This window comes from Dendrobates tinctorius, unplaced genomic scaffold, assembly GCF_039654945.1.
Source record: "Dendrobates tinctorius isolate UK_male_01 unplaced genomic scaffold, ASM3965494v1 ptg000022l, whole genome shotgun sequence".
NCBI classification, from domain to species: domain Eukaryota; kingdom Metazoa; phylum Chordata; class Amphibia; order Anura; family Dendrobatidae; genus Dendrobates; species Dendrobates tinctorius.
The window spans coordinates 116,733,624-116,757,221 of record NW_027361690.1 but is presented as its reverse complement, the minus strand read 5'-3'; the positions used below and the strand labels follow the sequence as shown (position 1 = coordinate 116,757,221).

Below are 23,598 nucleotides of genomic sequence, written 5' to 3'. Positions count from 1 at the left end.
TGTGTAGCTCACACCGCAGCTGACCCCTTTTGGTTGCCAGCTGCGCCGAGAATAGCTGATCAGTGGGGGGGGGGGGGTCGGGTGGCACACCACTACATATCAGATATAGAGTATCTGATGTCCCCTTTAAATAATAGGTACCGTAATTTTCTGTGTACACGTTCTCTTTTAATCATTTTCTTTTGTACGTTGTTCATTGCTTGACTTGAATTTTTAAACGAACCCGTCATGTAGAAAAACACTATTGACCTGCAAATATGAGGGTTAATCTGCAAGTAATAGTGTTCCGAAGCTGCCCAGCGTCTGCTCTGAAAGCCCCGCTGCCGGGAGGAAATTAACATTATTCTTCCCAACAGAATCCATTTCTGCAAGTTAATAGTGTTTTTTTTTTTTTTGACAGGTTCCCTGTAACAATACTTCTTAATCTTGTAAAGGGATTTTCTTTTAGCATGATGTAATTGTGTTTTATACTATCGTACTATGACATTATATTGTGTGATCGTACATATCCAGTGACTGCAGGGTGTGTGTTAGATCCATCTGTCCTGGAAACAATAATAGTGTCGATGTTAAATACTTTTGAGGTTTATAAAGACAAACCTATATGATGGTGGTAATACGTTTTATTGGGTAACCTGACATGATCACACCTTTATTACACAGAAAGTAGCTATGATGTACCGTATACTGTCCCAGCCCTGATACTGTATGTGTCATGAGAAACCCTATATCTCCAGCTCTCCGGGGGATGCGGACGGGTGTCCATCAGTGCATTATTTGATTATATACAGTGATTTAGTATATATTATTACATGACTGCTTGTTGTAGGATTTGTCATTCTTTGTGGGTAATTGTCCATTTTTTCTTTTTTTCCTCTAGTTACGTGGGGAACCTGTCTAGGGATGTTACCGAGGCTCTGATTCTTCAAGTGTTCAGCCAGATTGGTCAGTGCAAAAGCTGCAAGATGATCATGGATGTGAGTTTCTGCCTCTCTACCAAGTAGATAAGCGTACAGGACGGTCAGTTACAACAGAGTATCTCGTCAAGAATAACCATTTTTCATGAACCTGCGTAAGGCCTTTTTAGTCTGTTGGTCCATGTAGTTGACATTGGCCGAGTGCAGCACACATGCTGGAGACATGGGTCCACGTGACACCTGGAGTAAATATCGCCCTGCTCTTCCACCCTAGAGATCACTCACTTGCGGCCCCAGCAGAGCTGACTTTGAGTAGAGCAGTGAAAATACACAAAAGTGGACTTACCAGCATCGTAATTGGGTGAAATTGTAAAGACCAGCAACTTTGCTGTTTACTTGTTAAAAATCCTGTGTTCTCAAAACCGTAGGGATTTCTTATGATTTTATTGTTCACTGCACGCTGCCTTGGTCACCGGCCACCTCTGCGGTTCCTCAGAGGCTGCGCGTTTCCTAGGCAAGGAGCACAGTGCTCATGAGCGCCTTTCTGTTGCACGTCCTGCTCTGGATCCTGCCTGCTTCACTGCTCCCCTGCCTGTAGCCCTGAGAGCATGGCACAAACGTGTCTCTCTGAATGGTCAGCATTCAAGAGCCCAGTACGCAGGTGGCTGGGGAGCAGTGCACTCCAGAAGAAAAGTTGAGAATGGTGCATTAAGGGGTTAACACTTTTGTAGTAAACTTTAACTGGAGATAGAAACCTAAGCCAAGGGTGCGTGACCAGCATTATATAGGCAGTGGCTACCCCTGTGGCTCCATGTGCGGCATGTTACATGGGTATCAATGTGCACAACTCGTCCGGGGGAAAACATAGATGGCCGTTAAGGGCTGCTCCCCAACATATTGGTTTTTGGGCCAAATTTTTTGTGCCGAGTTTTTTGACCATTCTTTGACTTTCATTTGACTTTAAGTGCCCTCGTTAATGGCCACGTTTCTTTATTGCTTCATTGGGGGACACAGGTGACCATGGGTGTATGCTGCTGACACTAGGCAAAAAAAGGAAAATAGCACCTCCCCAGCAGTTTATACCCACCGAGTGGCACAAAGCACCTCAGTTTAAGCTTAGTGTCTGTAGGAGGCGGACCTGGATCTGATCCCAGATGCTCAGTTTTCCTTTTCAGGTTTCCTGTTTTGTTTTTATTAAAGTATTTTCCTTTTGTTTTTGAGGTTCCTTTCTCTTAGGGTAACGGGGTGTATCTTCTCACCCTGGTTTCCCACACTTATGCGACCAAGAGAGCAGTGTGGTGTTGCCCATATCGCGCTCTCTCGGACCCGCAAGGCAGGACCTAATCCCCTGTCACCGTCACGGGTGTTCAGGGTGATTCCTGGTGGCCGGTCCTTGCCTTTTCCCCACCCCACCTCTCTCCTCAGAGAGGGCTGAGAGGAAGGCGGTGGTCACCAGCGGTGGCCTTTCCCCTTCTTGTATGTTGTTGCCAACTTCTGCACCGTCTGGAGAGGGTGAGGGATGGAGGATTCCTGATTCCAGTGACCCTCACCCTCCCGAGGGATCCTGAAGTTATGCTCATTGCTGCAGAGGGACCGGGACTCGCCACACAGGTATATTTCCATTTCCCTCCTTTCTCTGCAGGTGTCAATCAAGGAGCACTGTCTCTTCATGTCACACGGGACAAGGCGGCGTTAGTAGAAAGCCAGCACCCCCGCGGCCATTTCTTTCATGGCCGGTCTCAGAGCTTACGGGGAACATCCCCTCTTTTTGCTGGCCTCACTTCTTCCTAGCTTTCGATGGCCAGTTACCGTTGCGCTTTTGAATCGCACGCTCTTTATAACCAATAGGCGGTCTCTTCTCTTGACACGCCCCCCAGCAGTGCGCTCTTGTTCGGCTCTTTTTTTCGCTCCTGTCATGGAGCTTCCCCTTTCTGGCAGTTTATGTCCTCGGCGTGTCAGCTAATCGGAGGGGGACTTTCGTTTTCACCGGCCATCAAATCTTCCTGGCTGTTCACGCCCTTGGCTTGTCAGCTAATCGGATGTTTACTTTCATTTTTTACCGGCCGGCATACCACACGCCCTCCGCAATGCATGGACGTGCGGTGACACAAGCTGATGCTGCTTCTGTGCCGCTTCAGCTGGTGGTCCTTAATATTATATCGCCATAACCTGCACTCTCTGCATGGCCTGCAGATACCTGCACACGGGGGACAGCCATCCAAATTTTTTGCTGCTGGTTGTCGCTGGCATCGGGTAGGCTCTGCTCTATCTCTCTTGATCTCTCCTCCACAACAGTATTCTCAAGGCTTGACTTATGCCCAACCCTTCAGAGTCTTTTTTTTCTGCCCCTATAAGCCTATTGTAATTCACTACGCCTGTACCCTTTGCAAAAGAATGTGGTCTTCAGGTCAGCCTTCCCCCTCCCTTTCTGCCTGTCCTGCAGTCTTTCCAGTATGTCGGCCCAACAGGAGCCCCCTAACGCCCAGGATGAGAGCACACCCCTCCCTCCGGAGTGGTCTGTTGCTATGTCAGTCGGTCTCCGATCTGACAAAAGTATCACAGTCCCTGTTTTAGGTCCTGGAGCGACTTCCACATTTGTCTGCAGCCACCAGTGCTCCGAACGCCTCTTACGGGGATTCACACGCACCTGACCACGACCTTCGAAGGGACAGATCGAGTACAAAGCAAAGAAAGTGGGCTTTATCCAGTTCTTCCTTCAGTTCTCAGGGTCCCTTGGCATCCTCCAGGATGCATTCCTCACCCCATGCCCCCTCATCGGAGGCGGCTTTAGGGTCGGATGCGGATTCCCAGTCTGAGTGATACGGACCTGGTCTCAAGAATGCAGTATATGGTCAATAGCCTTATCTAGGCAATTACCCAAACTCTTAACCTAAAGAAGAACGAGGCACCTGTTCAAGATCACTGTTTCCTTCAAACTGGTAAAACTCCCTTCCCATAATTTTTCCACTCATAGGGAATTTAAAGCGATTATGTCTAAAAACTGGGAACACCCTGAAAAGCGCTTCCCGGGAAGGAAGCAGGTAAAAATTCTTTATCCTTTAAGCCCAGTCCTCGTTGTTAGATGGGCAGAGTCCCCTAAGGCGGACCTGCCGGTTTCTCGCCTGTCTTCTAAGACAGTCTTGTCTCTACCAGATGGCGTATCTATTAGGGACACTACGGATAGACAGATTGACTTAGCCAAGGATTCAGCCTTTGAAGCAGCTGGCGCCTCCCTCGGCCCCATTTTTGCCTCCAACTGGGTGGCAGAGGCCATGTCTGCGTGGGCAAGAATGCTTTGGCAACTCCTCTGGATCAGATGGCAGACTAGACTTGTCCATGCTCGCAAATATCTTCTGACCGTCTCCTTGGATGCAGCTGGTTGTTCCGCAAGGGATACCAGCAACATCATTGCTATACGCTGCCTTCTCTGGTTGGAAGCGTGGAATACAGATCCACTATTTAAAAAGTCCCTCACTTACCTTCTCTTTTAAGGCTCTGGACTTTTTGGGTCCAAGCTGGATCAAATAAGTTTGGATGCTACTGGCAGGAAAACTACCTATCTTCCCCAGTCCAAGCCTAAACGTCCTTTCAATAGGAAAAGGTTGCTTCGATTTCATTCCTTTCGGCCCTTCTCTTCGGGGACTTCCTTCCAACAGGACTGCTCTTCCGCCCATGTGGAAGGAAGAAGCCGTCCTTCAAACCAGGGAACCGGGAGAATTTCTTTGCTCTGTAGACATTCAGGATGCTTATCTTCACATTCCTGTGTGTGTTCAGCATCAAATATTCCTACGGTTTGCAATCCAGGTGGACCACTATCAGTACATAGCTCTTCCCTTCGGGTCTGGCCTCTGCCCCCTGAGTATTCACTAAGGTCATTGCAGCGGTCATGGACACCCTTCGTTCCAAGGGGTTTCTCATAATCCCTTACTTGGTCGATCTTCTGATCTAGGGGTCGTTCCGCCGAAACTGCTACCAGAGTCTTCAGATTACTGTAGACGCTCTGGTCCGTCTCGGCTGGATAGTCAACAAGGAGCCGTCCTCCCTGACCCCATCACAGCACCTGGTCTTTCTGGGCATGAGGTTTGACACAGCCCAAGCCTGTGTCTTCCTTCTGAAGGAGTTTTTCTCCCTCTACCAGGAGATCTGCACTCTAAAGCGACCATCTCCTCTCTCCCCATGGTCCTGCTCTCGAGAGTTCTGGGGAAGATGATTGCAGCCATGGAAGCTGTGCCTTTTGCCCACTTCCATACCCGTCCTCTTCAGCTGGCCCTCTTGTCGGCTTGGGACAAGAGGACAGTTTCCCTGAACCGGCCCGTGCTTCTGCCTCTCAAGGTGAGGCAGTCCCTGACCTGGTGGACGCTATCGGCATCAGTCCTGCGCGGGAAGTCCTTCCGTCCTCTCCAGTGGCAGGTCATCTCCTCCAACGCCAGTGTCCTCGGATGGGGAGCGATCTTCATCACACAGCGCAGGGTCGCTGGAACATCCAAGATGCCGCCCTTCCCATCAATCTCCTGGAGATCAGGGCAATTTTCTTTGCCTTTCACCGCTGGCAGACCCTCTTTGCAGGCCAGCCAGTCTGCATAGAGTCTGACAACGCCACTGCCGTGGCTTACATAAACGATCAAGGCGGGACCCGCAGCAAACAGGTTATGGTAGAGGTAGCAAGGATTCTGCGATGGACGGAACGTCACGTTTCCGCCATATCAGCCGTGCACATTCCTGGGGTGGAAAATTGGGCAGCCAATTTTCTGAGCCGTCAGGGTTTTGCATCAGGCAAGTGGTCTCTCAACCCTGCCGTTTTCAACCAGTTATGCCAGAAATGGGGCGCACCGGACATCGACCTGATGGCGTTTCAGATGAATCACAGGGTTCCTCAGTACGTAGCCAGGTCCCGGGATCCACTAGCCATAATTTGTGATGCTCTAGTAATCCTGTGGTCACAATTCCAACTGTCTTACCTTTTTCCGCCTCTCCTTTTGATTCCGAGAGTCGTGAAGAAGATAAAGGTGGAAGGGATTCCCTTAATGCTGGTAGCTTCAGACTTGAGAAATGAATCAATTGTCCAGCTCTGCGATGTGGTGAAAATATACTATTCTTTTATTCACTCTAATTCATGTGATACAGACGAGGTTAAAATGCCAGCATAGTACAGGCTTGCGTTCAACGTGTTTCTGGTGACAACGCACCCTTAGTCATGGAATTTGCCGCCTTAGTTGCCATTACGTCCATCAGGAGAGTTTCTTAGCGGCATTGTTCTCCGTTTCTGATTCTACATCAGGGCAAGGTAGTTCTCAGATCAGTTCCTTCCTTCTTGCCTAAGATGGTCTCTTCATTTCACATTAATGAAGATATCGTCCTTCCTTCTCTATGTCCCACTCCGGTCCATCCCCTGGAGAAGTAGCTCCACATGTTGGATCTGGTCAGAGCTATCAGAGTCTACCTCTCAAGTACTGCTCCTTTTCATCACTCTGATGCCCTATTTGTCATCTCCGAAGGTCGTCGTAAGGGGCTCCCAGCTTCCAAGTCTACTATTGCCCGTTGGATTCGTTCGGCAGTATTGGAGGCATACCGCGTTCAGGACAAACAGCCTCCTCCGGGGGTGAAGACTCACTCTACTAGGGGAAGGGGGAAGCTTCCTGGGCAGGTCGTCACCAGGCCTCCGCTTTACAGATTTGTAAGGCCGTGACCTGGTCTTCTCTGCACACCTTTGCAAGGTTTTACAGGGTTCATACCCACTCCTCGTCTGATGCAGGCCTGGGAAGGAAGGTGCTGCAGGGCGGCAGTTACGAAGTGGCCAACCTGAGTTTGTTTTTCTTTGTATTCTTTCTTTTCCCACCCTTGAAACTGCTTTGGAATGTCCCCTAATGAAGTGATAAAGAAAGATAGATTTTTGGTACGCACTGTAAAATCTTTCTTTGAGCATTCATTGGGCGACACAGCACCCTCCCTAATTTACCTCTATTGAGCCTACGTGCCTCTGTTGGGTTGGTTGAGTTTTGGTTGCTTCTCCTGCTTTAACACATAACTGAGGTGCTTTGTGCCACTGGTGGATATTTACTGCTGGGGTGGAGCTATTTTACTATTTTGCCTAGTGTCAGCCTCCTAGCGACAGCAGCACACACCCATGGTTACCTGTGTCCCCCATTGAATGCTCCAAGAAAGAGATTTTACGATGAGTACCAAAAATCCCTCTTTTTCAGTGACGCTGTGAGCTCTGAGATTAGTAGCCAGTTACAGCAGCTCTCATAGTACTTGTATAGTGAATATCTGCTCTAGGTTTCTGATAAGGAACCCTCTGTCTACTCCTCAGGGAGCTCTCCAAACACTCATGATCTTTTCCTGTTAGGCTGGTTTCAAATTAGCGCTTTTTAAGCGCACGCACGGCCGGGGGTAGCTCCGCCCCCGAGCCGGCTCTCTGCCCGGCGTGCCCGCCCCTTGCTTGTAGCGCCGCCTCCTAGCGCACAGCGGCGCCTGCGATCGGCGCACCCTATCAAAATCCGAAAAGTTTGATTTTGGCGCGCACGGCGCACCGTCAAAAGTGCGCAGCGCAGGTCAAAGCGCAACTAGCGCACGGCCTGCGCACGATCTGCGCACCCTATGCTAAAGATAGGGTGCGCCGATCGCAGGCGCCGCTGTGCGCTAGGAGGCGGCGCTACAAGCAAGGGGCGGGCACGCCGGGCAGAAAGCCGGCTTGGGGGCGGAGCTACCCCCGGCCGTGCGTGCGCTTAAAAAGCGCTAATGTGAAACCAGCCTTAGCCATCTGAAAAGGATCATGTTATACACCTCGAGCCTCCAGAGAATTGAGAGGCATATGGAGCTGGGGGAAGTTATGCTTGATATAATTTTATTTACTAGTATAGTTGTCGTGCTGGATCTGATGCTGAAAGTTCGTGGTAGACCTTCCTTACAGAAGCGGTCAAGAACTTAGACATTGGTCAATCCCTTTCATTTCAATGGCGGCTGAACTGCAGGCCTGATAATGCCCACTACTCAGTGTAGGGGGTGGAGGTGTGCTGCCCTGTGTACCACCAGCCATCGCAGTAGCAGAGACACTGGGATCAGACCCCCATAAAGGTGATATTGATGGCAGCTAAGTCCTGGTGAACCCCTTTAATCATGCATCATGCCACTCTGTGAACACTGCAGTTTTCTATGGTTTCTGCTTCTAATGGTTTTTTTTGTTGTTTTTTCCTTACTCTACAGACTGCTGGTAACGACCCTTACTGTTTTGTGGAGTTCTTTGAACACCGCCATGCTGCTGCATCTCTAGCTGCTATGAACGGTCGCAAAATAATGGGCAAGGTAAGCGCGTTATATCTGTAATATTTCTGCTACAGATCCATTATTTTCTGATGATCCATAATTTCTGTATTCATCCCATTCCCATAGGAAGTCAAGGTCAACTGGGCAACCACTCCTAGCAGCCAGAAGAAAGACGCAAACAGTAAGTTTCCCTCTTCTACCTGTCGTACATTACCGTAGCAAGTAAAAGTAACTATCGAAGAAATGTCATTTATTAGCTCAAGAGAAGAAACCGGCGGCACTCAAGAAATGTCTATATTTGCAAAAAGTGTTGCTCTGTGGTGATTTTTGTACATGTAATAAATAGATACTTTTTGCAAATATGGACAGTTCTTGAGTGCAGCTGTTTTCTTCTCTGGTTACTATTTTGGACTTTTTCCAACTTCAGCCTGCACCTCCTAACTCTACAGAGTGCATTTATTTTACTTATTTATTAGCTCAAAGCTTTGATAATGATCAGATCAGCGTTTCTCAACCCATGCATAGTAGTCCCGTATCTAGGAAACATCCTGGGTAGTCATTCCTAGCTTCATTGACTTGCGTTGAAAGAAAAATAAAAGAAGGGACCAGAATGGAGGCACTTGGTAGAAAACAAGAGGGTTGAGAAACGCTGCCGTAGATGACTTGTTTTGCCGTGTTTGTGCTATAATATATTTAAGAACAAATCTAATCTTTGTCATCAGGTAGTTCGGTTGTCAGCGCACTGCGTTCTCAAGGTAATTGTGTCTTCTTACAGATAAAAATTCTTTTTCGGGTGACCAGCAAAAGTCAGGCTCTTTTTTTCCACTCCTCTCATCTGCAAGCACCCACCTGAGCTGCTTACTTTCTTCTCAGTTACTTTGGGTGCAGCGGGATCATTGAGTACATTCAATGGACCCAGCGAGTCCTGTAACCCTAGCTCACCTCTTACACTGCCTTAACATTGGTGTCCCTGGATTAATAATCTACATATGGTGCCATATTACGCCACAGTTGTGGAGCGTCTATGGAAAGAGCAGGTGTTCACGTGCTCCTCTAACCTATTGAGGCTATGGGGTGCTGTAAGGTGCTAGGAGGCACAATTCCAAATTCGTAAATAAAGCCTGTCCCTGAAGCAGAAGGTATATTCATGCAGATTTAATATTTCATATTTATATTTTGGGCAATATCAATTGTCCGCTACGTATGTGCATTCATTCCTCATAAAGGCAGTACATGGATATCTGATTTCAGTTACTGCAAGAACAGAGGGGAAAGATGATCATCTAATGAGTAACGCATTAATACGGAAGCAAATGAGAATGTCCTGGGGGTTTACAGAAAATTAAGCGCTACCTTTGGAGCCACTTCAATGTATTAAGGAGATAAATTATTACAAAGCGCCCTAAATTCCGAGGTTAAAATACCTCAGTTACCATGTAAGGAAAATTAGCTTATAGGGCATGTCTCACCTTTTAAAGAATCACTCCAAATAATTTTTTTTTTTTTATTTGCTAAACCCTTGTAAGTGTGTGAATATACTCACCGATCGCTGTCTTCCCTGGTTTCCAGCGTTGCTCTGCTCCTCTTTCATTTTGACTTGCCGGTTCCCATGTGCGAGCTGGAAGTCGCTTTTGCGGTGTAAGTCTGTGATGCATTCATTTCATTGTAAAAGCGACTTCCGGCTCGCACATGAGAACCGGCAAGTCAGAATGAAAGAAGAGGAGCAGAGCAGCCCGGGAAACTGGGGAAGACCTTGATCGGTGAGTATAGTAACACACTTACACTACATTACATTAAACATTTACACTGGTTTAGTTAAGAAAAAAAAATATTGACAGCGTTTGTTTAAAAGAAGATCTGTCACCAGGTTTTTGCTAGCTCATCTTAGATGTAGCGTGCAGCAGAGCTCAGAAAGCTGCCACTGCCCACACCATGCTCTGTATGTACATAGTATATAGACAGTGAGCTGCTTATCACAGGAGAGAGCAGAGTCGGACGACTTGGCACTAATCACAGCAATGATCATGACCTAGTGATAAAACCTTCATAGTAAGTGAACAGCGCACAGCCTGATAAGTGACACATCTTTGAATTCAATGTTTTAACACTTGTGTCATGCTGTCCTTAGATTACATAGCAAAAACCTGCTGACAGATTCCCTTTAAATGTTATATTCCTTGGTGAATCATGAAAACGTAGCAATGTTTCCATGTACTTGATCAGCGATAACCTATCCTGATCTGCAGCGGCCACTAAACGGTGTGACGGAGCTGGAGATCTTGCCCTCCATACACTGCTCCAGCGGTGGCTGGATATATGCCACCTGAATGTGGGAGTGTCATATCTGAGCCCTACCCTACGAATAGTGGAAAATGCTTTCCCTTTATTGATACAGTGGATTGCTGGTTAGTAGCCTTGGGAAGTCTAACAGCCAGTGCTGTGTAGCTGAATGCAGTAAGCAGAGGGCTGCCGTATTGCTTCTCTCCATCTGACTTGCCAGCACTGTAGATGGTAATGCTGAGAGTAGTAATCGGTTACCATGTTCATTCCTTCTGCTCCAAGGTGCAGCCATCATAACATAGCACTTGGCATCCTTCGTCATGGCACTTACAGCACTATTACTTTGACATGGCTTTTAGTCTTGAGATATAATCCGTGACCCTTCATCCTTCTGCAGAGCTCTACAGCGAGGCATTGCTCTGCCACTGTGTAGCACACACCTGTTCTTCTGGGGCAGTTCCCAGCTTTTCCCTCTCCTATCTCCTGTCCTTATAACATCTTGTATTGGGGCTGTGGTTAGTAAGATGCGATACATCTGGTATCTAATTTGGGGCTAGTATCTTTATTTTTGCCGGTTTTCTTGCTGGCTCTGCTAAATCCTCACCTTGTGTCATACATGTAGTGTTACTGCAGCTAATGTGAGATCAGCTGAATAGATGTCATGTGTCAGACTTGTAAATGTGTTGTTTTCCTCTTTCACCCTGTTCCCATCTCCTTTTCCCAACAAGATCATTTCCATGTTTTTGTTGGTGATTTGAGCCCCGAGATAACAACCGATGACATAAAAGCAGCCTTTGGACCCTTTGGGAGAATATCGTAAGTAACAACCCCCGAGCCCAGCCTTTACTGTGCAACTTGAATTTCCTCTAGCTTACATACTGCGTTCTCCAAACCTCTCTGAAAAATAATTTTCACTATTGCATTTTTTTTCTTTTCTTACTGATAACTGGCTTTTAATATTTAATTTCTCAAAATTTACAGCTGGCCACAGACCAAAAAGGGGGTTAACGCATTGACCTGAGAATTCAGTTAACAGGCCACGTATGCCCTTTTTTTTAATTCCTATTTTTTTACATACATATATTTATCTATATATATCATTTTTCCTAGTTTCCGTTTTATTATTTCCATTGAGTAATTTTAGAATGTGTTTGCGATGAGCAGGATGAAAATTGCATGGTTTAGCTTTTTCACAGCTGGGGTGGTCTGCAGAGCACCATTGTTGCAGGTCTCTTCTGCACTGAAAGAGTTAAAATAGAAGTCATGTGACTCCGGAGGTGTACAAACTAGGCTTAAAATAAGACCTGATTTTCAGCCGCTTGATTTAGACCATGCTTGATGTGGAAGTAGCCATGTTGTGAGTGGGAGAAGCTGTAGTATGTGTCCGTGTGTCCTTAGACCTGGTTGATTTGCATGTACACCTGATTGTGTCATTGATCCCCCTCCTCTTGCTTTAATTAGAAGCGTTTAGTCTCAGCTTCCACAGAGAGAGAGTTAAAAGGACCGCTTTACAATTTTTCATTTGCTGACACTTCCTTCTTTGGCTACGTCATAAAAGATGGAAGAGTAATTTCGGGGGCACTGTGTGGTCTGTTGTGATTTTGCTTCCCTTTTATCTATATGTTTCTCTAGTCTTGGTTTCCTCATTAAACGAAAGTTATTCTTTATTTCAGAGATGCGCGGGTGGTAAAAGACATGACAACAGGAAAATCTAAAGGCTACGGCTTTGTGTCCTTTTTCAATAAATGGGTACGTTTTCATTTTTCTTATTTTTATCCAGTGGTCTTGCCATAAGCTGTAAAGGCTAGGGATGAAAGGAACCATGAAAGTTCGGTTTCTGGTACCAGAACTGTACCAGAACCCCATTGAAAAGAATGGGAACTCGACTGAGCTGGAAAACGCTCTGTCTTGGCCCCGCTCTGTCTTGGCCCCGCTCTGTCTTGGCCCCGCTCTGTCTTGGCCCCGCTCTGTCTTGGCCCCGCTCTGTCTTGGCCCCGCTCTGTCTTGGCCCCGCTCTGTCTTGGCCCCGCTCTGTCTTGGCCCCGCTCTGTCTTGGCCCCGCTCTGTCTTGGCCCCGCTCTGTCTTGGCCCCGCTCTGTCTTGGCCCCGCTCTGTCTTGGCCCCGCTCTGTCTTGGCCCCGCTCTGTCTTGGCCCCGCTCTGTCTTGGCCCCGCTCTGTCTTGGCCCCGCTCTGTCTTGGCCCCGCTCTGTCTTGGCCCCGCTCTGTCTTGGCCCCGCTCTGTCTTGGCCCCGCTCTGTCTTGGCCCCGCTCTGTCTTGGCCCCGCTCTGTCTTGGCCCCGCTCTGTCTTGGCCCCGCTCTGTCTTGGCCCCGCTCTGTCTTGGCCCCGCTCTGTCTTGGCCCCGCTCTGTCTTGGCCCCGCTCTGTCTTGGCCCCGCTCTGTCTTGGCCCCGCTCTGTCTTGGCCCCGCTCTGTCTTGGCCCCGCTCTGTCTTGGCCCCGCTCTGTCTTGGCCCCGCTCTGTCTTGGCCCCGCTCTGTCTTGGCCCCGCTCTGTCTTGGCCCCGCTCTGTCTTGGCCCCGCTCTGTCTTGGCCCCGCTCTGTCTTGGCCCCGCTCTGTCTTGGCCCCGCTCTGTCTTGGCCCCGCTCTGTCTTGGCCCCGCTCTGTCTTGGCCCCGCTCTGTCTTGGCCCCGCTCTGTCTTGGCCCCGCTCTGTCTTGGCCCCGCTCTGTCTTGGCCCCGCTCTGTCTTGGCCCCGCTCTGTCTTGGCCCCGCTCTGTCTTGGCCCCGCTCTGTCTTGGCCCCGCTCTGTCTTGGCCCCGCTCTGTCTTGGCCCCGCTCTGTCTTGGCCCCGCTCTGTCTTGGCCCCGCTCTGTCTTGGCCCCGCTCTGTCTTGGCCCCGCTCTGTCTTGGCCCCGCTCTGTCTTGGCCCCGCTCTGTCTTGGCCCCGCTCTGTCCGTTGCAGCAGTCTTCGGGGTTTTCTCATCTCTAGCAAAGATAGTCATTATCACCCCATTTTCCATTATGTCCACAGGATGCAGAAAACGCCATTGCACAAATGGGAGGGCAGTGGCTTGGAGGTCGACAGATAAGAACTAACTGGGCCACAAGAAAACCACCAGCTCCAAAGAGCACCTATGAATGTAAGTGTCCGTATCGGAGACGGCATGGGGTATGAATTTTTCCAGGTGTCATAAGATCTGAGGCGTTTTACAGTACCAGCATTGTGGAGAAAAACTAGACTGGTTTGGTTTCTGTAGTCTTGGTTTCTGGTCTCTGGTCAGATCTTCAAATTATATTTTCTCTGACATGCCGGTTGAATTCAGAGGTCATACACCTGATTGCAATCCTGCAGTCATGCTGCGGCTCATGCTGCCCACAGTTTGGGAACCATGAATCGCCTGCCATGTTCCTTTTAATTTTGTATAAAACAAAACAAAAAATACCTGCTTCCCTTTCAGCCAATACAAAACAGTTGTCCTATGAAGAAGTGGTGAACCAGTCCAGCCCAAGCAACTGCACCGTGTACTGTGGAGGCGTTACATCCGGGTTAACAGGTAGGCGCCCGATATGTGATTCCTGATCTATGTGGTTTGTGTAAGAGGGTTATTAATCTAACCTTATGTCCCTGTCCTAGAACAACTCATGCGTCAGACCTTCTCTCCTTTCGGCCAAATAATGGAGGTCCGTGTTTTTCCAGATAAAGGGTACTCGTTTGTACGGTAAGTTCAGACAATTATTCTTAAGCTGATTTTAAAGCAAAATTTGACATTTACTTATCAGTCCAGTTGCTGTTTCCTACTGCGTGCCATAACAGGATACAAAATTATTGGAGATTGGGGAAGTCAGTCGGTATTTTGATGACATACTGGCAAAAAAACTCTTTTCATTCTGAATTTTTTTTTTTTTAAATCAGATGATTTTTATTTAAAAATTAGTCAGCATGAAACTTTGACAACTTTAGCATATAATATAAACTATGTTCAACCTGACAGGCGATATAACTGTACTTGCATCCTAAATCCCCTACCCAAATCCCCCTCCCCCCACATCCACCCTAACCCCATCCCTTTAAATCATTGCACTTATCACACACCATGTCACATTTTGAATCTTTTTTCGAAACAGCCACTTAAGATCCCTGTTTAGAGTACCAACACAGAGGGTCAAGGGCGCGTAGGTAGACGCATTCTTTCTCTCATAAGAGCCTCCGAAACCAGGCCTGGGTGCTCCATCCAGCCACCCCACACATTCTCAAACTGCATGTGTTGACCTCATTTTACACATATGTTCTGTTCCATCAAAACAATAAAGTTAACCTTATTAATCAGTTCCTGTCTAACTGGCGGTTTGTCATCTAACCAGTGGGCCGCAATGAGCTTTCTGGCTATGGTTAGCTTCCCCCACTCATCCACTGCAATATCCTCCATGCATCCCAATACACACGTCAGCGGGTTCCTTATAAGATCCACTCCCATTACCTCCTGAGTCAAATTAAGTGTTTGTACCCAAAAGTTGTCGGGCAGGGCAGGACCACATCATATGTAGGAGATCTGCCCCATCCTCAGAGCAACGTGGGCAGCAAGAATCTCCCCTCAGGCCCGCCCTCTTCATCCAGACCGGGGTCCTGTATACCCTATGTGTTAGGTAGAGTTGTGAGACTCTCCTGGCTTCACTCATAGAGACCTTGGGGATGAATTGTAATACGCTCTCCCACTGAGAGTCCGAGATTGGTCCCACATCTTCTTCCCATTTTTCTCTGGACTTAGCCGGGTGCCTTACTAGGAATGAATCCAAAAAACCTCTATATACGAGGGAGATGAAACCCTTAGTGCCCCTCAGTGACCCAATAAGATTCACCATCACATCTGATTGCACCACTGTTCTTGATGTTTCAAGCTTTCGATTGACTGCATGCCGCAGCTGCAGATATTGAAAGAAGAGAAAGAAGAGGGATTGACTCAGAGGGAACTCCCACCTGATCTCGTCAAAAATCTTAAGCATGCCGTCAACCAACAGTTGTGACACAAACCATATCCCAACCCTTCTCCATTGAGCAAATCCCCTCAGACGTATTAACTCCCCCAGTCTCGGGTCTAACCAAACCGACGAAAAGCGCGTGAACTCCGTAATGCCCATTGTCTAACTCTTTGCCAAATCTTGTCCACCGTAGCGATCGTCGGGAGCCTTTTAGGGTTCACCCGGAACCTACCAACCTCTAGACTAGCCAGCAGCGGACCTCTGCCCGCTATAAACTCAAGGACCTTCCCGGCCGACGTAGATTGAGTTAGCTCCCCCCACCCCACCATATGCTGACATTGGGATGACACATAATAAACCCACGGGTTTGGGATTGCCAGGCCCCCCTCCTCTTTTGACCTCTGTAGATGTTCAAGTTTAATGCGTGCCCTACTACCCTTCCAGATCAAGTCCCGGAAAAGAGAATCGATCCGGTAGAATTTATTTTGCGCCAACCAGACAGGCGTATTATGAAGTATATATAGGAGCTGGGGCATGAGGATCATTTTTAATAAATTTGCTCTACCTGCCACAGACAGGAATAGTTTCTTCCATGCTCCAATTTTTTTGTTGAAACTTATTGATAAGGGGGGTAAGATTGAGCCGTTCATATTCCTCCAATTTAGCCGAGACCACAGTGCCCAAATATTTAAACTCCCTAACCACCCTCAAAGGGGTCCCACCCAGGGTCTAGCGTTAGGGGAGCAGCCGATTCCACGGGAAGCAACACGGATTTATCCCAGTTGATAGTCCAGAAATAGAGCCGAATTTACCAATAACTGCCATAGCCGAACTCAGGGAGTCGCTCGGGTCAGCCAGAAACAGCAGTACATCATCCGCGTATAAAGCCACTTTCTCTACGTGGCAGCCATATTGGAATCCCCGGATATCCGTAGTACCCCGAATCTTTGCCGCTAACGGCTCTACCGCAATCGCAAACAGCAGGGGGGACAGGGGACACCCCTGCCTCGTTCCCCTATATAAGGAGAAACTCTCAGACAGCAAACCATTAACCCGTATTTTAGCACTAGGGGATGTATATAGCAAACGCACCCAACTCAGACTGATCACCAAATCCCATGTTTCTCATTACCGCCCACAAATACCTCCACTCCACACTGTCGAACGCCTTAGCGGCATCTAGGGAAACCATTACCCTCTGTCCCACATTATCCGCCCTCGCCTGCATGTTTTAAGTATAATCGCCGGAGATTTATAGCTGTGGATTTATTGGGCATAAACCCTGACTGGTCTTGGTGAATTAGGGATTCGATGACCTTGTTAAGTCGGTTCGCCAGCATTTTGGCCAATAACTTAATGTCAGTGGTCAACAAGGAGATCGGACGATATGAAGCTGGGTCCGTCAAATCTTTTCCCTGCTTTGCTAGGACAACAATTATCGCCTCTCGCATGGACCGGAGCAGCTCTTCCCCCCCGCTAAACCCGAAGAGTAAACCTCCATCAACTTGGGAAGCAACACCTCCTTGTATTTTTCGTAGACTTCCCCTGGGATACCATCCCCCCCCCCCGGGGCCCTGTCACTAGGGACAGAGGCCAGAGCTGCCTCAAGTTCCTCCATATCAAAGGGCTCCTCAAGAAGCCTCTGCTCCGCTAGTGAGAGTCGTGGAAGCTGCACCCCCACTAAAAAGTTATCAATTTCCTCCTCCGATGGCTGCACATGTGACTGGTACAGATTGGAGTAAAATCCCATCATCACCTCCAGTATGGCCCTACTGCCTGTATGCTCACATCCGTCTTTCCCCTTTAATTTAGCAATATACGCCGATTCCCTTTGGGCCGCCACCACCCTGAACAGAAGGTGACCCACTCTCTCTCCCTCCTCGAAAACTTCATTGTGCAGAACAGCCTTTTCCTCTCCGCAGTTTTCATAGTCATATTACAAACCTCTCTCAGCGCTGATCTCAAATGGTCCCGGGCCTCAGGGGGTTTGCTCCTCAATTAGTGCCGCCTCTGCTTCCTCTAATGACCTAATCAATTCCTGGTCTCTCCTGCCCGTCTCGGTCTTAACTAGCGATATGACTTTAATGCACAGCCCTCTAAGGTAGGCCTTCATGGTTTCCCATACCATTAATACCGAGGCTGAGCCCATATTAATTTTAAAGAACTCTGTCAGGTCAGCCCCCACATGGCCGTCCAGATCAATCAGCTGAAGCCAGAATGGATTTAGCCTCCACAGGGGTCTCCTGGAAAACTCGGAGCCCTGCCCCTGAAGCACCACACACATAGGCGAGTGATCCGACAGAGGTGTAGCCAAATAAGTTACCTCACCCACTAGACTTAACATCGGACCATTCCCCAGAGCCAGATCAATCCTGGACAGCGAGGCAGAGGCTTGCGAGAAGCAGGAGTACTTATAGGTTTCGGGGTGATGGATTCTCCATATGTCTATTAGTGCAGTCTCCTTCAGAACCGCCCCAAAGGGGGTGCCGTTACCACCTGGTCTCCGCACCTCCCAACGACCCCTGTCCCAATGGGCATCAGGAACATTGTTGAAGTCGCCAATTATCAGAAAGGGAATCCCCGGGAAATCGCCCACTACCTCCATGACCTTGTACAGCAATTTCCCACAATACGGCGGAGGGATATATATCGAGATCAGTATACCAGACAATTTACATAGCAAGCATACGAACCGTTCCAGCGGGTCTATAATCACTTTACACTATTCAAAAGGCATACCTGTGCGAACAAGAACACTGACCCCCTCCCGTGAGTATGAGGAATATGTTGCATGATACCCCGCCTGCAGCCAACTTTTTTAAGAAGATGCGTTCTACTCTCTATCAAGTGGGTTTCTTGCAAGCATACAACTGCAGGTTTGGCATTGAGCAAGAACGTAAACATTGCCTGTCTTTTTACTCCGGACGCCAACCCCCTAACGTTCCAACTTATTATCTTTATTACTCTGTCGCCTCATTGGGGGACACAGAACCATGGGTGTTATGCTGCTGTCCACTAGGAGGCGACACTATGCATAATCTGAAAAAGATTAACTATGGCTCCTCCTCTGCAGTATACACCCCTGGACGGCGTCAGCCTTCTCCAGTTTTTGCTTAGTGTCGCAAGGAGGCACACCTTTTTTTTCGTCCGTTTATTTCCTTTTTCGTCTGGAATACAGATGAAGAAAAGTGGGTCTCCAGCGATACTCCCGGCATGACTCCTTCCTTGGCCCCCTTTTTAGGGGTGCCCAGTTGAAGTGGAGATGGCTATTCCCCATGTCGCTCCTTCCCCAGTCCCTCGGGTACTGGTCCGAAGTTGAGACCCCCCCCCCTCCTTCCCCAACCCCTTTGGGGTCTGGGTTGAGGTCGAGGCGAGGATGAAGACCCCCTGGCGGTGACAGACCACCCTCCCTAATCCCCCTCAGGGGGCATTAGGTTGAGACACCTCAGGTAGGGTCGGTGAATAGATGGCACTCTGCACCAGGGACCCAAGACCAGCTGTGGGATCCTGCTGGGGCCGGGGGAGGGTGCAGGCAGACATGGCACAGCAGAGACAGGGCTTTCTGCGCCCCTGTCTCTGCAGCGGCTCCAAAGCGCTCCACAGGGACCCCCCAAACAGGAACCGCTACCCCTGCTGCCCCCACCGCTAGCCAGTCGCCCATTCTGGGGGGGTCTGGTACAAATCCGACCCCCTCCCGGACTACTGCGCCGCTCTAGAGCCCTCCTGGGCATCAGTTCTCTACTTGAGACCGCGTCTTCGGCCTAGCTGAAACCGCCGCCTTTTCTCTGCCCCCCGGCCCGCCCCCCGGATGACTAAAATGACACTATAGTGTCATAGAAGGGGCGGATCGAGGCAGAAAGGGCGCTTTTCTACATAGCCCAGCGCGCCCTTTTCAGCTCTCCGCCCTCTCCTCCCTCTCCTCAGCGTCCCGTGGCCATTTTTTTTTTTTTGGCTGCAGACATCCTGACAACGGACGCCTCCAGCAAGAAGGAGAACCACAGCAGTCTCCGGGGGGCACAGAACTGGGATTTGTCTGCGCTGTACCTAGGGGCACACTGGTGGGGTAAGTTCACAGCTGGGTTCTCTTTACTCAGCTGTGAATCCATTCTAGCTATAAGGCTCTCTGTGGTTTCCCTCTGCGTAGCCACCCCTGTAGGATCCCTGATAGCCAGCCTCTGTGCACTATGCCGGACTAAAGAAAGAGAACCAGGCAGGAATGTTTCTATGCATTCTGCACAGCCTGCAAAGCGTCGCTCCCCAGTGGCAGCACGTATCCGCACTGCCGGGATTGCATCCAGAACTCTGGGTCAGAACTCCAGGGAGCCCCTACCAACGCTTCAGTGTCAGATACCACGCCGGAATGGGCTACTCAGATGTCGCAGTCTATGACACAGTCCATAGATAACTTAACCGCTACATTGCTGCAGGGTCGTGTCCCAGCTATGAACGTTACCCAGCAAACGGACAGCTTGTCTCAGGAACATGCTGCTTCCGACTCGCACAGACGTAAGCGGACCCACAGGTCTCGATCACCTGAGTCAGCCTATAGCACAAGGTCATCCCCCCCCACCCCAGGGAGAGACAGTCATTCCAGGTCTCCTAGGCAGTCCCCTGTCAGAGACAGACAATGCAGTTCACCACACAGATCCCCCACCACAGAAGACCTCCGCCCCAGATCGCCCTCCAGGGAACACCTTAGCGATACACAGGATTCGGAAGGCATCTGTGACTCCGACTCAGACAACGAAACGGAGAGGTCCGTGGTACCATCTCCCCCTAGCAATACAGCGCTAGTTGAGGACATAATCTCTGCCATCCATCGGGTGCTGGAAATTTCGGAGCCAGCCCCGGAAGCCCCAGAATATAAGATTTGCTTCGAAAGTGTTCTGAAACCACCTAAGGTCTTCCTTAATCACCATGAGTTTCAGAAGATACTTACTAAGCAGTTTTCGCAGCCTGCGTTCGCTTCAGTTTGGGCGGCCAAGACCATCCTGGCTTGGGCCCAAAAACTGCAGGAGGGTCTTCAAGCTTCAAATACCGGGCTCTCGGACCAAGCGGTTCAGATAGCAGTGGTAGCAGACTACATGCTTCATGCAGCCCTAGACTCAGCAAGAGGTCTAGCGGTGATAGCGGCAAACAACATTACGATTCGGTGTATCCTCTGGCTGCGAGAATGGAAAGCGGATGCGGCCTCAAAGATGTCCCTCACGCATCTTCCGTACCTTAGTGGAAGGCATTTCGGCGAAAAGTTGGACACAATGATATCCAATGCCACTGGGGGTAAGAGTACCTCTCTTCCTCAACTGAAACCTAAACGCACGTTTAAACGGAGAAACCAGACACGATTCCGATCCTTTCGGAACTCTTCAGGCTGGTCCGTCTCGAGCCTAGCGCAAAATCGTAACCGCTCTCCATGCAGGGACAACCCACGGACGGCGCAGAGACCGGACAGGACTTGGCAGTCGAAAGTAGGCCAAGCGAAACCCAAGGGAGGAAAGCCTCAGAACTTCGCTTCATCATGACTCACGAACTCCAGAAGACATCCCACCAGTAGGCGGGCGACTTTTACTCTTTCAGCAAGTCTGGCTGCCTATTACAGAAGACAGGTGGGTCAGGGTGTCTTCCGGATACAAGATAGAGTTCACTTCCAGTCCACCGAACCGGTTCTTCCTCTCTGTTCCACCAACACCATCAGACAAGGCTCGTGCCTTCCACCAAGCGGTCTCCCCTCTCCTTCAAGCAGGAGTCGTGGTGCCGGTTCCCGTGAACGAAAGATTCCGAGGGTTCTACTCCAATCTATTTGTAGTTCCCAAGAAAGGAGGCAGCGTCTGGCCCATACTAGACTTAAAACAGCTCAACAAATATGTACGGGTCCGTCATTTCCGCATGGAGTCCCTCCGATCCATCATAACATCCATGGAGCAGGGAGAATACCTTGCCTCCATAGACATACAAGACGCATATCTGCACATACCAGTTGCTCCCGCCCATCAAAGGTTTCTCATGTTCGCGGTCAACCAAAACCACTACCAGTTTGTTGCCCTCCCGTTCGGACTCTCCACAGCTCCAAGAACGTTTACCAAGGTCATGGCAGCCACCATGGACGTTCTACACTCCAGAGGCATTCTAGTCGTTCCGTACCTGGACGACCTTCTCATCAAGTCTTCCACCTTCAAGGACTGCGAGGTCAGTGTCTCAATCACAATAGACACACTGAGTCGTCTGGGATGGTTAGTCAACCTACAGAAATCGACTACCCCGAGTCCGACTCTAACCTTCCTGGGAATGTTATTCAACACCTCCAGGGGTCTGGTGCTCCTTCCCAAGGACAAGACACTGGCCCTCCGTCTGGGAGTTTGCACGCTCCTCCGCAATCCTCCCCGATCTCTCCAGTTTGCCATGAGAGTCCTCGGCAGGATGGCATCAACAATGGAGGCAGTGCCATTTGCCCAGTTTCACCTAAGGCCTCTTCAACTAGCCATCCTCAGATCTTGGGACAGGAATCCCTTCTCCCTCGACAGGGAGTTCCGGTTGACATCGTCAACCAGGAGGTCCCTACATTGGTGGCTCAAGCCAACTGCGCTTGCACGAGGAAATCCCTTTCTCTCAGGTCAATGGAAGGTCCTGACCACCGATGCAAGCCTGACAGGTTGGGGTGCGGTGCACCTACATCACAGGGCACGAGGCAAGTGGTCACCAATGGAAGCGACCTTGCCCATCAATATCCTGGAAATCCGGGCCATCTTCCTGGCACTGAGAGCCTTTCATCACTTGCTTGCAGCCTCGCACATACGGATACAGTCGGACAATGCCACGGCGGTGGCATATGAATCACCAAGGCGGGACCCGCAGCGCTCAGGCGATGAGAGAATGGCACATATCCTCCACTGGGCGGAAGACACGAGGTCAGTACTCTGCGGTCCACATTCCGGGTGTGGAAAACTGGGAAGCCGACTTCCTCAGCAGGCAAGGAATGGACTCGGGGGAGTGGTCTCTCCACCCCGAAATTTTTTACCAGATCTGTCAACGCTGGGGAACCCCGGATGTGGACCTAATGGCATCCCATCTCAATGCCAAGGTCTCCAATTTCATGGCCAGGACACACGACCCGCGGTCGCTCGGAGCGGATGCCCTGGTCCAGGACTGGACCCAGTTCCAGCTCCTGTACATCTTTACACCCCTCCCCCTGATCTCCAGGGTCGTGAGGAAGATCAAACAAGAGGGAGTTCCAACCATCCTGATCGCGCTGGACTGGCACAGACGTACATGGTACGCCGACATCGTACAACTTTCAGCAGACGCCCCCTGGCGTCTCCCCAACCGTCACGACCTTCTGTCAGAAGGTCCGTTCTACCATCAGAATTCAGGGGCTCTCAATTTGACGGCATGGCCCTTGAAACCTGGATTCTAACCCAGGCAAGGTTCTCACCGGATGTCATTGCGACCATGATCAGGGCGAGGAAGCCAGCCTCCGCCAAGATTTATTATCGTACCTGGAGAGCTTTCTTTTCCTGGTGCGAATCTCATGGACAAGTCCCACTCCCTTATTCCCTCCCGAAGGTACTAGGTTTCCTTCAATCGGGCCTAGACGCCAATCTATCCCTAGGCTCGCTTAAGAGTCAGGTGTCAGCGCTTTCAGTCCTTTTTCAAAGGCGCATTGCTACCAAACCGCAAGTAAGGACTTTCCTCCAGGGAGTTTCCCAATTGGTTCCCCCCTACAGACGTCCACTGGAAATGTGGGACCTCAACCTGGTCCTGACAGCATTGCAGGCACCACCCTTCGAACCCCTTAAAGAAGTTCCACTCTGCATTCTGTCACAGAAAGTGGTTTTTCTAGTGGCAATCACCTCGCTACGCAGAGTGTCGGAATTGTCAGCACTTCCTGCACACGGCCTTTCCTAGCTTTTCACCAGGACAGGGTGGTTCTCTGTACTGTACCATCCTTCCTTCCGAAGGTTGTGTCCACCTTTCACCTTAATGAGGAAATCTCACTGCCATCCCTTTGTCCGGTTCATAGTGGCAAAGGCTCTGCATACGCTTGACCTCGTCAGAGCATTGCGGATTTACGTGTCCAGGACTGCACCATTCCGGAAGTCTGATTCCCTCTTCATTCTTCCGGAAGGCGTCACAAGGGCCTGCCGGCTTCCAAGGCTACCCTTGCCAGGTGGATCAAGTCCACCATACATGAGGCCTATCGAC

The 23,598-nt window shown here is 49.7% G+C and overlaps 1 protein-coding gene across 1 annotated transcript in view; it reads left to right on the top strand.

Moving 5' to 3' along the window:
* TIA1 (TIA1 cytotoxic granule associated RNA binding protein) overlaps positions 1-23,598 on the top strand; it is a 45,314-nt gene that overhangs the window by 10,013 nt on the left and 11,703 nt on the right. Inside the window, exons 2-10 of the mRNA XM_073569085.1 lie at positions 881-977; positions 8,121-8,219; positions 8,307-8,361; positions 8,903-8,935; positions 11,189-11,276; positions 12,134-12,209; positions 13,454-13,562; positions 13,881-13,976; positions 14,057-14,141. Of these exons, the coding sequence (XP_073425186.1) occupies positions 881-977; positions 8,121-8,219; positions 8,307-8,361; positions 8,903-8,935; positions 11,189-11,276; positions 12,134-12,209; positions 13,454-13,562; positions 13,881-13,976; positions 14,057-14,141 (738 nt within the window). The remainder of the gene's footprint in view (positions 1-880; positions 978-8,120; positions 8,220-8,306; positions 8,362-8,902; positions 8,936-11,188; positions 11,277-12,133; positions 12,210-13,453; positions 13,563-13,880; positions 13,977-14,056; positions 14,142-23,598) is intronic.